At 36.4% G+C, this 16,027-nt stretch overlaps 1 protein-coding gene across 1 annotated transcript in view; it reads left to right on the forward strand.

The window, feature by feature from the left end:
* Window positions 1-16,027, forward strand: part of CEP72 (centrosomal protein 72) — a 54,701-nt gene that overhangs the window by 25,472 nt on the left and 13,202 nt on the right. Inside the window, exons 9-10 of the mRNA XM_043976746.1 lie at window positions 7,248-7,441; window positions 13,668-13,794. Of these exons, the coding sequence (XP_043832681.1) occupies window positions 7,248-7,441; window positions 13,668-13,794 (321 nt within the window). The remainder of the gene's footprint in view (window positions 1-7,247; window positions 7,442-13,667; window positions 13,795-16,027) is intronic.

Genomic DNA, 16,027 nt, shown 5'->3' on the forward strand with positions numbered 1-16,027 from the left:
CAAGATATATAGAGGATAAGTTAGAGAAAATCAAAAGAGGGAAGGCACTAGCGTTAAGGAGTAGATTGGAAAGGGCTTTTTGTAAAAGATGGGGATTTTAGCTGGGACTTGAAGGAAGCTGGGGAGCCAGGAGATGGAAATGAGGAGGGAGCACATTCCAGACATTGGGCACAGCCAGTCAGGAGATGGGGGTGGCTTGGGTAAGGAATTGTCAAGAGGCCGGGAGTCTGAGGGAGTGAATACAGTATGAACACACTGGACAGGTAGGGGGAGGCCAGGCTTTGAAGGTCTTTGGCTGTCAAACAAGATTTTTAAAGAATTTGATCCTGGGGGTAATATGGAGCCCTGGAATAAATTGAATAGAGATGCTAACTTTGATCTGTCTGCACTTTAAGAAGATGAGTTTGACTACTGAGTGGAGGAAGATAGACTAGATTGGGGAGAGATAAGGCAGGGGGACCAACCAGTAGGCTATTGCAGTAGTCTAAAGTGGGAGTGAGGATGGTCCACACCTGGGTGGTGTCACTGTCAGAAGAGACAAGAGGGGTAGGTATACACAGTAGATGGTGCAAAGGTAAAATCAGTAGGAGTTGGTAACAAGTTAGATATTTGCATGTGGGGTGAGTTGAAGTGACAAGTTGAAGTGACACCTAGTTGTGAACGTGGGTGACTAGGAGGATAGTAGTGCCCTCAACAATAATAGGGAACTTAGGAAGAGAGGAAGGTTTGGAAAGAAAGATAATGCATTCATGTTTGGATATATTGAGTTTCAGGTGTCTATAATACATCTAGTATTTTTTTTGTTTTTACACTTTTAAATAAAATTGTATTTATATATTTTTATATATCACCTAAATTTCCCTCCCCTTTTCCTCTTTTTTTCATAATAAACATTTTTATTTAATGTTTTGAGTTCCAAATTCTATCCCTCCTTCCCTCCCTTCCCTCGCCCCTCCCTGAGGCAGTAAGCAATCATATATAGGTTATACATGTGCAATTACGTAAAACATTACCATGTTAGTCATTTTGTATAAGAAAACTTGAATTAAAAAAACGAAAGAAAGAAAGTGAAAAATAGAGTCTGTGTTCAGTCAATATCAGTTCTTTCTTTGGAGGCAGATAGTATGTGTCATTGTTGGTCCTTTGGGATTGTCTTGGATCATTGTATTGCTGACAGTAGTTAAGTTCATTCACAATTCTTCATTGAACAATATTGCCATCACTGTGTACAATGTTCTCCTGGTTCTGCTCACTTCACTATATATCAGTTCATATAAGTCTTTCCAGGGGGTGAAGCTAGGTGGCACAATGGATAGAGCACCAGCCCTGGAGTAAGGAGGACCTGACTTCAAACCCAACCTAAGACACTTGACACTTACTAGCTGTGTGACTCTGGGCAAGTCACTTAACCTCAATTGCCTCACCAAAAAAAAAAAGTCTTTCCAAGCCTTTCTGAAATCATCCTGCTTTGTCATTTCTTACAGCACAATAGTATTCCATCACCATTGTATACCATAGCTTCTCTAGCCATTCCCCAAATTGATGGGTATTCCTTTGATTTCCAATTCTTAGGTACCACAAAAAGAGCTGCTATAAATATTTTTGTACAAACAGGTCTTTTTCTCTTTTGGGGAATATCTTTGGGATATAAACCTAGCAGTGGTATTGATGGATCAAAGGGTATGCACAGTTTTATAGCCCTTTGGGCATAGTTCCAAATTGTTGTCCAGAATGGTTGGATCTTTTAACTACTCCACCAACAGTGGACTAGCAATACATCTAGTTTGATATGTCAGATAGGCAGTTGGAGATGCAAGACTGAAGACCAGAAGAGAGGTTAGGGTTGGATAAGTAGATTTGAGAATCGTTAGCATAGAGATGATAAATGAATCCATTGGAGCCGATAAGATTACCAAGTGAAATAGTATAGAGGGAAATGAGAAGAGCCTAGGACAGAGCCCTTTGGGACACTAACTATTAGCAGGCATGACCTGGATGAAGATCCAGGAGAGGAAACTGAGAAGTAACAGCTGGATAGGTAGAAGAACCAGGACAGAGTCGTGTCACAGGAACCCAGAGAGAAGAAAGTAGCAGAGAAAAGAGGGAGATCAGTAATGTCAAAGGCTGCAGAGAGGTAAAAAATGAGAACCAAGAAAAGACCATTGGATTTGACAATTAATCATTGGTGACTTTGGAGAGAACTTCAGTTGAAAACTAGATCTTGAGTGTTTAGGAGAGAAACAAAAGGGAGTAGAGGCATTGATTGTACTTGACTTTCTAATGAAAGTTAGCTACAAAATGGAGCAGACATGGAGAGGCAATGGATGGATCACCTGATGGTGTTTTGAGGATGGGGGAGACAGAGGCATATTTTTTGGCAGTTGGGAAGCAGGCAGCAGACAGGAAAAGATCGAAGATAAGTGAAAGAGTAAGTATAATAGAGGGGATAATCAGTCGGAGAAGATGGGACAGAACGGGGTCATTGGTTTGTAGAGGGGTTTGCCTTCTAATTGTTAAAAGTCAAAATTTACTTCTTTGCACTTTCCAGCCATTACTCCTCATTCTGCCCTTGAGCTGACATGAGTTTGAAAACATTAAGTTCTTCATATTTTTTTTCTTTTTCTTCATCCTTTACAATAAATACTGATGGATAAACTGAAGTCATCTTCATGGTGGCCTTTTTAGAATTAGCTCAAGAAAAGCATTAAAGGGACAACTAGGTGGCACAGTGGATAAAGTACCAGCCCTGGATTCAGGAGGACCTGAGTTCAAATCTGGCCTTAGTCACTTGACACTTACTAGCTGTGTGACCCTGGGCAAGTCACTTAACCCCCATTTGCCCTGCCCCCCCCCCCAAAGTTTCTACAGAGGAGGCAAGGCTAAAACCTAAGTTGAGTGAGTAAGATACATATCTGTAATCCAGATATTTCTGCAAAAGGTGGAATCTAATCTTAGCTACCACTTTTAGGACCAAGCAGGACCTACCTTCACTATCCCAAGAGTATGGAAGGCAGCAGAATCTTACTGAAGTAAAAAACCCCAATCCAAAAAATGAAGCAAGAGATGTAAGTAAACAGAAGAAAATGCCAAGCATATTGAGAAAGTAATATAGTCTGAGAGAAATCCAAAAGAAAAACCCAGAAATAGAAAGTATCTACAACAAGTCTAAGTAATAACACTTCATAGAAAATAAAATCTTGGCCAAAAGAACTATGAAAGCACTTGGAAAAATTCATTGAAATGTAAAATGTAATGTAAAAGGAAATGACATCTCACACTGTATACCAAGATATGGTCAAAGTGGGTACATGATTTACACATAAGCAAATTAGGATAGCATAGAATAGTTTATCTGTCAGATCTGTGGATAAGGGAAGAATTTAGGACCAAAGAAAATATAGAGAACATTACAAAATGTTAAATAGATAATTTTGGTTTTATAAAATTAAAACCAAAGTAACCAAAATTATAAGGAAAGCAGAAAACTGGGGGGAAATTTTGCAACAAGTATCTGATAAAGGCCTCATTTCTCAAATATAAGGAGAACTGAGTCAAATTTTTAAAAATATAAGTCATTTTTCAATAAATGGCCAAAAGATATGAAAGGTGGGGCAGCTAGGTGGCGCAGTGGATAGAGCACTGGCCCTGGATTCAGGAGGACCTGAATTCAAATCCAGCTGCAGACACTTGATACTTAATGGCTGTGTGACCCTGGGCAAGTCACTTAATTCCAATTGCCTCACCAGAAAACAAAACAAAACAAAAAGATGTGAAAGGGCAGTTTTGAGACAAATCAAAGCTATCATGAAAAAATGCTCTAAATTACTATTAATTAGAGAAATGCAAATTAAAACAACTCTGAGGTACCACCTCACACCTATCAGATTGGCTAATTTGACAAAAAAGGAAAATGTTAGTTGGTGGAGGGGATGTTGGAAAACTGGGACATTGAATGCATTGTTAGAGTTGTGAACTGATCCAACCATTGTGGAGAGCAGTTTGGGACTATACCCAAAGAGCTATAAAACTGTGCATACCTTTTGATCCAGCAATATCACTGCTAGGTTTATATCCCAAAGACATCCAAAAAAAAAAAAAAGAAGGACCTATTTGTACAAAAATGTTTATAGCAGCTCTTTTTGAGAATCGAAAATCTTTTTAAGAATTGGAAATTGAAGGTGTGCATGTCATTTGGGAGATGGTTAAACAAGCTGTGGTATATGATTGTGATGGAATATTATTATGCTATAAGAAATGACAAGCAAGATGATTTCAGAAAAGCCTGCAAAGATTTACATGAACTAAAGCAAAGTAAAGTGAATAGATCCAGGAGAATGTTGTACACGATAACAGCAATATTATTCAACAAAGAACTTTTAATGAAATAGCTATTTTCAGCTATACAAAGATCCAAAATAATCCCCCAAATTAATGATGAAGCATACTATCTTCCTGCAGAGAAAGAACTAATATTGTTTGAATAGACAGAAGTATGCTATTTTTCACTGTTTCATTCTTTTTCTTTTATTTGAATCTTTTTTGTACAAAATGACTAATGGAAATATTTTACACAATTGCACATGTATAACCTGTATCTGATTGCTTATTATCTCAGGGAGGAGGGAGAGAAGGAAGGGAGGGAAAGAATTTGGAATTTAAACCTTTAAAAAAATTGTTTTAACATGTAATTGGGGAAAAATATGTGTATATATGTGTATGTATACATTGTGTGTATATATTATATATGTTTGTATATATGTGAATATAATCCTATAGGAGAAAAATATACTTTTAATGAAATAGATTTCCAAAAATTCCTGATGAAAATGCCAAAGTAGAAACTTTGAATTGTGAACCTAGGAGTGTTGAATATTAAAATACAGTTTTAGTATCTACCTACCTGTCTCCTACAAACAGATCAGAGAAATTATAATATCTTATAACATCTCCTACAATTTGTTCCCATACCTGTCCTCCTACAAATATAATAACCAGATCAGGGAACATGGTTAAGAACCAGATCAGAGAATTTAATATCTCCTACAAGACAGACAGAAAAAACATAGTATCAATTTAATATTTTGTCCCAAGGAGAAATATATAACACACGATCATGTGGAGACTCCCCTCCTAAGAGGGAAGCTCAGAGACCCTCTCCTTCTAAGGGTTTTTAAGGTTTCTTTGCCCATGGGTTACAGGGCATTGTCAGTTATAGATCAACCCAAAAGCAAATACTATAACAGGAATGGATGTAACAGAGGCATCATGATAAGATTATAGGATTCCAAAAAAGGGTTTGGCAAGGATGAAGACATGGAGATGTCCATAAGATAGGGACTCACTATCCCGAGGGAAAAGAAGACACCAAGTAGGGTCTTTTGTCTGCTAGCTACCTGGGTTCAGTTTGGAGTTCAGTTGAAAAACATTTTGCTCCTATTAACCCAAGATTTCATAAAAAAAATACTTTTGAATAATAAGGCACCTCCATCAAAACCAGGTGATTCATATATTCATATTAACAGGAGTCATGAGAAATATAGAAAGATAAATACTTTTTATCAATTTGAAGGAATTATACAGTGATAAATTATTTACATTCTAAGAATGGGAAAAGAAGCAAATGTCCTTAGAACTCTACTGTCTTCAAGTCACATAGGAAAGTTAAATAAGACAAGCAGAATCCCTGGGAGTGATTTTGTTTTGTTTTGTTTTGTTTTGATCATTGGAGAAGGAAAAAGAAATGGGGAGGAATAGAAGGGAACTTGCAATTTTATATAATAGGGGTGCATTCACTGAACAGAAAATGAAGGTTGAACTTGGTACAGAAATACATTAAGATCAACAGGGAAATAAGTAGGGTCAAAGAGGAGTAGCTTAAGTAGATGGCAAGATACCTAGGGGGAGTAGTCAAACACCAGTGTAAGAAGTTATACCTTTTAGGGAGTATGTAAAAGAAAGTAAAAACCTTTGATTGGGAGAGAGATAAGAGGAGAGGAGGGACAGTGGAATGAAAACATCTATTCAATTTTAGATCACTAGTGTTAAGCATACTTGTACTACCTCTTTGTAAAGGGAGGCAAAGAAGAAAATACAAGTAGACAGAATAGAGGGAATACTCGAATAATAATCATAACCATGAACATTAATGAGATAAATTAACTGTAAAAGTTAAAATAAGGTAGACTGAAACACAAAGTTCTGGGCATGATCAAGTTATTAGTAGAGCACAAATTTACCAATATTTACTAATAAATAGGATCTTGCTTCCTTTAGTAAAGCTAAGATCCTGAATGAGCTGGACAACTTTTTATAGTTTTGCGTAGTATAGAACAAAGAATAGGACTTTGTAAGCAGGAACGAGTTATGATTGGTTAAAAATAATGGCAAAATCAATATTATTGATTACAGAGCTGAGACATAGGGACAGTATGATGAGTTGGAAATTTTTTTAATGAAAGTATTTTATTTTCCAGTTACGTGTAGAGATAGTTTTCAACATTTGTTTATATAAGATTTCCAATTTCAAATTTTTCTCCCTCCCCCCCTCCCCTAGACAGCAGGTAATCTGATATAGGTGTTTATATATATATATATATATATATATATATAAAATATATATATATATACATATAAAATTCCATTAAGCATATTTCTGCATTAGTCATGTTATAAGAGAAGAATCAGAGCAAAAAGGAAAAACCTCAAAAAAAGAAAAACAATAGCACCCAAAACAAAAGAAATAGTATGGTCCAATCAGTATCCATATTCCACATTTACTTTTTTTTTTTCTGGATTTGGAGAGCCTTTTCCATCATGAGTCCTTTGGAACTTTCTTGTACCGTTGTATTGGTGAAAAGAATCTAGTCTGTCACAGTTGATCAACACATAATGTTGATGAATAGTATCTATTTTTAAAAGACACGGAATCATTCTGATTATTTCATGACCCATTAAATGGAAAAGAATAGCAGTATACATTAGAAAACAGAGCCCAAAAATGTTATTTGTAAGAAATACTCTTGAAACAAAGATTTGTGTAGGATCTGGAGCAAAATCTGTTGTGCTTCAGGTCACCTGAATTTTTAGCAGGGCTAACAATCTTGATTTCAAAAGAGAGCAACAGTAACAATGTACATGATAATAAGAGAGAAGCTGGGGTACTACATTATACTTAAAGAGCTGGAAAAATCTACAGGAACTGATATAGAGTGAAGTAAATAATATTAATACTTGCTTTTTAATCTCAGGTCAGGCAAGACATGTTTTATCTTCTGTGCAAACATCTGCATCCAGTCAGGAAAATTCATCAATCATGAGTGAAAAAATTAATCACTTGATTTTAGAAAATGAAGCATTACAAAATCTTGCTGAACAAGAGCAGCAGTACAATATAAGGATTAGTGGGCTGATGTTGGAATTAAACAACACACTTAAGGAGATGGTGAGCCATGCATGTTAATTCTTAGATATGTGAGGTGGGGGATTGTATACATTAGTAGAAGAATAAAGAAGAATAATTAATAGAAGAATACTATCACAGGAAGTAATGATTCTATTGTATTCTTTCCAAGTTTGACTACATTGAAGTACAAACAGCCTTTGACTTAAGAAAGGGTTATATTTGAAAAGTTTGTTTGTTAAGTTGATTTGTATAACTTGGAACACATTTCTCCAACGATACAATATTATAAATTGTAGTGAGTTTCTAAGGTCAATACACAAAAGCTTGTTTAGCTTATATTGTACTTGAAGTATATTTATATAATGGTACTAATTCAACCATAACTAACTACTATTTACACTATTGTTTCTGTGGGAAAATATATCCCATCTTCTAAAAGATTCAAGATATTGATTTCCTTCCCTCTCAGTGGCTTCCTGGTATAGGTATGGAGAGAAGGAACTCCTTTGTGGATGGCACAGAAATATAGTAGATACTAGTAGGCATTAATAACTTTGCAAATCTGCAAAAGAAGACCGCATTTCTGAAGCCGTACAACTGTATAGGACATAGCACTTCTTCATAACTTTCTTAAAGAAGTCAACTTTCTGGGTCAGTCATTGTGAGGTACTCCAAATTAGAGAAGAGGCAGTTGCTAAATGGAGGCTGGGCTGAGCTCTAGACTGACTCCTTGCCATCTGTTTTCAAGTCAAATGTTCATAAATCACAGACTACCTCTGTTGTACGTTCTAGGCCTTATAATTGTCTCTATTTTCTCTTATTTTGTTTATTTTGTTTAAAGTTTTTTGTTGTTGCTTTTGCCTTTTACCTTAATTTATTTTTATTTTATTATTATTATTATTATTTTTTTGCGGGGCAATGGGGGTTAAGTGACTTGCCCAGGGTCACACAGCTAGTAAGCGTCAAGTGTCTGAGGCCGGATTTGAACTCAGGTACTCCTGAATCCAGGGCTGGTGCTTTATCCACTGCGCCACCAAGCTGCCCCCGCCTTTTACTTTTACAACAATAATTTCTGGATATAGTCCCCATACTGTATGTTTAAGAAGGACGTTGACTAACAAAAATGAATCCCAAGGATGGTGATTAAGAGGTCTCAGCCTCTAGCAATGTCACAACTTGTTTAGGAAGGACCATAATAAAAATAATAAACAATCATAATAACAATAATATCTGGGGCAGCTAGCCTCAGACACTTAACACTTACTAGCTGTGTGATCCTGGGCAAGTCACTTAACCCCAATTGCCTCACTAAAAAACAACAACAACAACAACACAATAATAGCTAGCATTCATATAACAGCTACCATGTCCAGGCCCTATGCTAATCACTTAATAAATATTATTTCATTTGATATTTACAACAACCCTTGGAGGTAGGTACAACTATTATTATTATCATCCCCATTTTGCAGTTGAGTAAACTGAGGCAAACCGAGGTTAACTGACTTGGCCATGATCATATAGCTAGCAAGTTTCTGAGACTGAATTTGAACTCAGGTTTCCTGACTCCAGGCCCAGTGCTTTATCAGCCTAGCTGCAGTAATATTATAAGAGACCCATCAAGCATGATTTTTGATGTGCTGTTTCCATTTGACAGTGGAAACCTTTTGTGTTTTACCTATCTTATTAAAAGGACCATTAGTTTAATTCATGATGGGTAATTCTGGATGAAGAGTAATTATGTGTCCCAGTGTGATCCTTTCAGTAGCAATCAGGGTCTGATAACATGAAAGCAATCGTTTCTGGAACATAATGAATGAGTGGCTACTTCAAAAAGTTTACAGCTCCAAAAACCTAGTGATTTAATTTGGCCAGTCCTTGGTACCTGGTTCTTCAAGTACCAGAAATCTCTAAGAACCCTTAGAATCATATGTACCCAAAGGGAAATATTTCTGGATAGTCTACTTTAAATCTCACAAGTCTACAACCTGTTCTAATTCCCTTTCAAAAAAGTCAGACTTATGAATAACTTAATAAGTAAGAGCCATTAAAATAGCCAGATTTGGACTATGGATTCTCTTGAACACAGAGTCTGTTAAGCCTTTGAATTTCCTTCTTAGTCTAAGAAAGCAAGTGTCAGTAGCTTGTTGTGGATCATGTCTAGAATCATCTGGGTTTTCCCTATCTGATGTATTACTAAAGTCTTACCTGAAGGGAATGATCCTGAATTTTATTTGGTCTGATCTCCCACCCTTTGTCTGTCATATGAGCCACCATCCATTACAAGACTTATGTTACTGTGGCCTCATCCAGCAGAGTTAGCTAGTGTACCTTCAGTATAAAGGTATATGTTAATGTGCTCATGAAGTGAGGACTCTTAGGTCTCTGTCTGTTAAACTGTGGCAATGTGAAGGAAGGTTCAGATGTGGGGAAAAATGGTAAAAGTATATTGAACTCCTCAGATAAAAGCAAACAAGGGTCTAATTGGTCTCAGCCACAGGGATGAAGAAGAAAAGGATAGGTGAGATCAGTAATCCCACCCCACTCTAGCCGGACAAGATGAGGAACAGATGTAGCGATTGGAATAACTGCTTTATTCAACTCCTGTTAACCTGCTATTGATCACTAGGGACATCTAGCTTCACTGGCCACACAGGGTAATTAAACAGATAGTTTTGCATAACAGACTACTCCAGTCTCCTTTATCTCCGTTATTAGGGACGTACTAGTTGGGACCTACTATCACCACTACTCATATATTCCTGATATTATTTAATTTTAACCATAGGAGATGGTTCAGACCAGCCCCAAGGATTTTGATTTAGCCCTATCAACAGTAATTGGTTTAGGAGTTAGTATAGCAGAGAGTATTGCCCAGGGTAGATAATGGATACATAATTTTAACAGAAAGCATGTCTATGCCCAGAAGTCCAAGTACCTAAAAGGTAAAATCAAGACAAGGTCAGAATAGAGAGTTTCAGAACACAAGCAAAATTTTGAATCTAAGAGGTGGAACAGGGTCAGAACTGACCTCCACGTGGAGGTCTATCTGGACAAGTACTAACTTCCAAGAACTCATAATATCCATGCCCAGAATACACTGCCCTGATCAGCCACCACAATTGAGGCCCAAACATGGGAGTCCTCCAGTAGGGTATTCCTTTCTCAGTGCTTTGTCTCCCCAAGCCTACAGTAGAGATTGGAGTACCCCTATGAAGTTGTTGAGGGGCCCTAGTAGAATTGTAACATGGCTGCCAATATCCAGCCACACCTTTTATATTTGATGCTCTCCCTTTTCTTGCTACAGTAACTTGGGTATATGGCCTCTTGGTCCCCCAGGGGTTCTTCAGTTAAAACAATCCAAGCTCTAGTTGAACTAGATTTACCACTAAGAATGCATTTTGACAGTCCCTTAAGTTTGGATATGAAGACATTTGTAGTTTCAAACAGCCGGTTAGAGTAGAGGCTTTCAGGAAAGCCCTAAGTTTTGGAAGGATGGACGGCTCCTTGCTATCTTGTTCCTAGATATTCCAATATAATTTTATTAATACATTTGCATTTATTAAACATGAGAAAGTACATCATTACTCTCTGCCCACCTTTTATGGTGGTAGACATCATACTTCTTCCCCATTAACTACAGAGAGCTTGTGTGAATGGACAATCCTGCTTTTCTGAATTGGATCCGCCCCAATCTGCCAGTCACTCATACTTCACTAATTGGTCCAGATTTTTCTGGTGATGTGAGTAAAAACCCGTGGATGGTACCTGAAGCCATTCTGGGGCAAAGAGGTGTGGGGAGGAGTATGTGTACTCAGAAGGTATAAGCGAATTGTACTAGAAGCAGGCTGGCCATGAGGAGTGGGGAGAGGTAGAGGAAACAGGAGGGAACATAATCCAATCTACTAAACCCATCTCTTTTAAAAATGTTACCCCTTTTCCTGATTTTCTACATTAAAAAATTGATCATGAGGCCATTATAAAATAATTTTTTAAAAGAACAAACAAAACAAAAAGATCCTCTGCTTCCAGTGCCAAAAATTGTGTGGGGTAAGCCTAAATTTAGCTTAGACCAGAGGCTTAAGGTTTTGTTTGTTTAAAATGCCATAGGCACTAATGGACCATAAAATCCAATCAAATCTTCTTCAAGGTTGAAGTTTATGAACGCAAGAATTAAAAGATAAAACACGACTCTTTTCTGTAGTTCTTAATTGAAGGAAACCCTTGCCAATAGTTGCAACTCCAGAAAATATTTCTGAGATGCTCAGCTTCTAGACCACTTCCTTTCTAATTCAAATTCAGCTTATAAAGCATGAGGATTAGTTTAGGAGAGAACTGGATGACCATGGCTACCACAGCCATGTAGCCTTGGGAGTCTTCCTAAGTTTCCACTATGGTCGTATTCAAGCATAGACTGGAAAAGCATTTGTCAGAGATACCAAAGATTTCTTTATCGAAACTTACTATACTTATTTCCTTTGGTTTTTAGGGATTATTTCACAAATGTATATTAAATGCTTGAAAATTGATACCTAACAATAAAAACTTAAGTAATTTGAATGATGGCCACAATTGCTTATTTGAACAAAGAATCTTTTCTGTTTCAAAAACTAACACCTATAGAATACAGCTTTTCTCTACACAGTATTGTTTCACTATAAGTGAAAAACAAATCTGTGACATGTTATTGGTCCACAGAAAACTGCTAAAGTCAAACAAGAGGGTCAGACAGTCCCTGAATTGGGATCATCAGTAAAACCTACCCCTGGCTCCTTCCTACTCTTCCCCAAGAGGCAGCTGGGTGGAGCAGTAGGTAGAGCACTAGCCTTTTACTCAGGATATGAGATTAAATTTGGCCTCAGACACTTGACAATTACTAGCTGTGTGACCCTGGGCAAATTACTTAACCCTGATTGCCTTTAACATCTAGGGCCATCTCCAGCCGTCCTGATGTATAATCTTGCCACTGGACCCATATGGCTCTGGAGGAGTGAGTTTAGTGACCTTGCATAGCTCTCCCTCTCTTAAATCCAATTCACTGCAAGTCATGACATCTCCCTGACATCATGGTCCTCTTCAAGAACGAAGGACAAACAGCAACTCTTCTTTAGTTCTCTGCACTTTACATAGTTGTATGGATCCAGTCTAGTTTCTTGTTTTGGATTTAGAGATGCTCTTTTTAGTATTTGATAAGAGCTCTGTTCTTTGCCTATTTCCTCTTGTTCGTTCGTTCTTTCTTTCTTTCTTTCTTTCTTTCTTTCTTTCTTTCTTTCTTTCTTTCTTTCTTTCTTTATTTCTTTCTTTCTTTCTTTCTTTCTTTCTTTCTTTCTTATTATTCTTCTTCTTTTTTTTTTTTTTTGCCGGGGCAATGAGGGTTAAGTGACTTGCCCAGGGTCACACAGCTAGTAAGTGTCAAGTGTCTGAGGTCAAATTTGAACTCAGGTCCTCCTGAATCCAGGGCCGGTGCTTTATCCACTGTACCACCTAGATGCCCCTCTTGTTCTTTCTTGAACCTTTTTACTTGTGATAGAATACTTGGGTGTCACTTTTGCTTGTGCCTTGCTACCCAGCTTGGGCTTCAAGACACCTACCTCCACTGTACATCTTGACCAAATTTGTGTTTTGTGGCCAACATGAAACACATGATTGGAGTTGAAACTTTTTGTTCTGAAATCCTCTTCTCTGACCTTTCCTTTACCTTTGGCTATATGGTAACCACAGACCTATTTTCTGTTAAAATGATTTCTCTGTTTTGATAATCTCTATCTTGGACAACATTCTCTCTTTCATGTCGGTTCAACCTCTGATCTTCCTGTCAGTAGGAAATCATATTGTCACATTCAACAATCTCACACACACACACACACACACACACACACACACACACACACACACACGGTAGATGGTAACCTGGAGGGAAATTTGTTGTAGATGTTTTTATCAGTGACTCGAATGAAGGCATGAGAGCATGCCTATCAAATTGGTGTCTTGTTTCCAAAATGTTTTATGCTTATAAATTTTTGACATTCAAATGTTTATTATATTTGAATACATGTATTATGTCTTACTAAAGAAAGAGTTCCTTGTAAGCAGTGACTATTATTTGATTTTGGTAATGCCTTATACAGAGTTATATGAATACCTATATTGTCAAAAATACTGAAAAGACATTAGGTTCAAAAATTATAATACTTACATTGTTGCTAATGCCTAAGGGAAATTTAGTCAAGTTTATTTTTTATCTCTGTATTTTTTATGCCATTAGGATACCTTGAAACAACAATTAGGCAAATCATTGGAAGAAAACAACAGTTTGAAATCACGTTTGTTAAATATGGAACAAGATGCTAGACAGGGAGATTCTTCAGCTGTATTAACTATGCAGATTAATGGTGAGTTTCAAGTTTATTTGGTTACATTTCTTAGCCATAAGAAGCTACTCTGGTATTAGCATATTTATTTTTATTACTTTGTACTTGATCTTTAATTAAATTAGTATTTTAGTCTTTAATCACAGGTAAGATTAAATACTAAAATAATAAGAATCATATATTATACTAACACAATTGAGAACCATAGTTTGCAATTATATAGCAAGAGAAATAAGAAACGGCATAATTTGCCTAATGTAATTTTAAATTGTGTTTGTAAATATATACTGTTAAGACAATCACAAGGCATTTAGCTCTGTTGAAGGAAGATGTAAATGGTATAACTAAACATAAGTGTTCAAAAGCAGGCAAAAGATTAACATTTTTTAAAAAGAAGAAAGGAGGGGGCAGCTACGTGGTACAGGAAATAAAGCACTGGCCCTGGATTCAGGGGGACCTGAGTTCAAATCCAGCCTCAGACATTTGACACTTACTAGCTGTGTGACCCTGGGCAAGTCACTTAACCCTCATTGCCCTACAGAAACAAATAAATAAATAAAAAGGAGAAAGGAGAGATCAAAGTGGGGAAACGAGATGATTTTATTCTTTCTTTTTTTCTTTTTCTTAAGTTTTAATATTTTAATTTTTCCAAGTACTTGTAAAAATAATTTTTAGCCTTTGTTTTTTATAATTTTGAGTTCCAAATTTTTCCCTGCCTTCCTCCTCTCTTCTCTCATTGAGAAAGCAAGCAATTTGATAAAGGTTATTTATGTACAGTCATGCAAAACATATTTCCATATTAATCATATTGTGAAAGAAAGCAGAGACCAAAAAGCCTAAGAAAAATAAAGTAAAAAAACAACAACAGTATGCTTCGATCTATATTTAGGTTCCCTCAGTTATTTCTCTGGAGGTGAATAACATTTTTTATCATATGTCCTTCAAAATTGTCTTGGATCTTTGTATTGCTGAGAATAGCTAAGTCATTTTACAGTTGATCATTGTATAGTATTTCTGTTATTATATACAATGTTCTCCTGGTTCTATTCAGTCCACATTGCATCAGTTCATGTTAAGTCTTTCTAGGTTTTTCTGAAAGTATCTTGTTAATCATTTCTTATAGCAGAATAATATTCTATCATAATCATATGTCACAATTTCTTCAGCCATTCCCTAGATGATGGGGATCCACTCAGTTTCCAATTCTTTGCCACCACAAAAAGAGCTGCTATAAATATTTTTGTACATACGGTTCCTTTTCCTTTTTAAAAAGTCTCTTTGGGATACAGATACAGTAGAGCTATTGTTGGGTCAAAGAATATACACAGCTTTATACTTTATACTCCTTTGGCATAATTCCAAATTGCTTTCCAGAATGGTTGGATCAGTTCCCAACTCCACCAGCAGTGCATTGGTGTCCCAATTTTCCAACATCATTTGTCATTTGCCTTTTCTGTCCTATTAGCCAATCTGATAGGTGGGAGGTGAAACCTCAGAATTGTTTAAATTTTCATTTCTCAGTCAGTAGTGATTTAGAATTTTTTCATATGACTATAGAAAGTTTTGATTTCTTCTTCTGTAAACTGAGTTATATTCTTATAAATTTGACTTAGTCCTCTATATATTTGAGAGATGAGGCCTTTATCAGAAAACTTGCTGTAAATTCTCCACCCCCCCCCCCGGTTTTCTGCTTTCTTTCTAATCTTGGCTGTGTAGGTTTTGCATGAGCAAAACCTTTTTATTTTAAGGTAATTAAAGATATCCATTTTGTATCCTGAAATGCTCTCTATTCCTTGTCTGGCAATAAATTCTTCCCTTATCCATAGATCTGATAGGTAAATTATCCCATGTTCCTTTAATTTGCTTGTGGTATCACCCTTTGTGTCTAAATCATGTACCCATTTTGACATTATCTTGCTACATGGTGTAAGGTACTGGTTTATACCCAGTTTCTGCCAAACTGCTTTCCAGGTTTTCCAGAAGGTTTTGTCAAATAGTGAGTTTTTGTCCCCCAAATTTCAATCTTTGCATTTATCAAACAAAGATTACTATGAACATAACCTACTATGTATTGTGTACCCAATCTATTCCACTGATCCAGCACTGTATTTCTTAGTTAGTACCAGATTGTTTTGATTATTACCATTTTGTAATGCATTTTGAGATCTAGGCCACCTTCCTTCACATTTTTTTTTTCCTTTAATACCCTCAATATTCTTTTTTCTTTTCTTTTCTTTTCTTTCTTTCTTTCTTT

The sequence above is a fragment of the Dromiciops gliroides genome, chromosome 1, assembly GCF_019393635.1.
Source record: "Dromiciops gliroides isolate mDroGli1 chromosome 1, mDroGli1.pri, whole genome shotgun sequence".
In the NCBI taxonomy this organism is placed as follows: domain Eukaryota; kingdom Metazoa; phylum Chordata; class Mammalia; order Microbiotheria; family Microbiotheriidae; genus Dromiciops; species Dromiciops gliroides.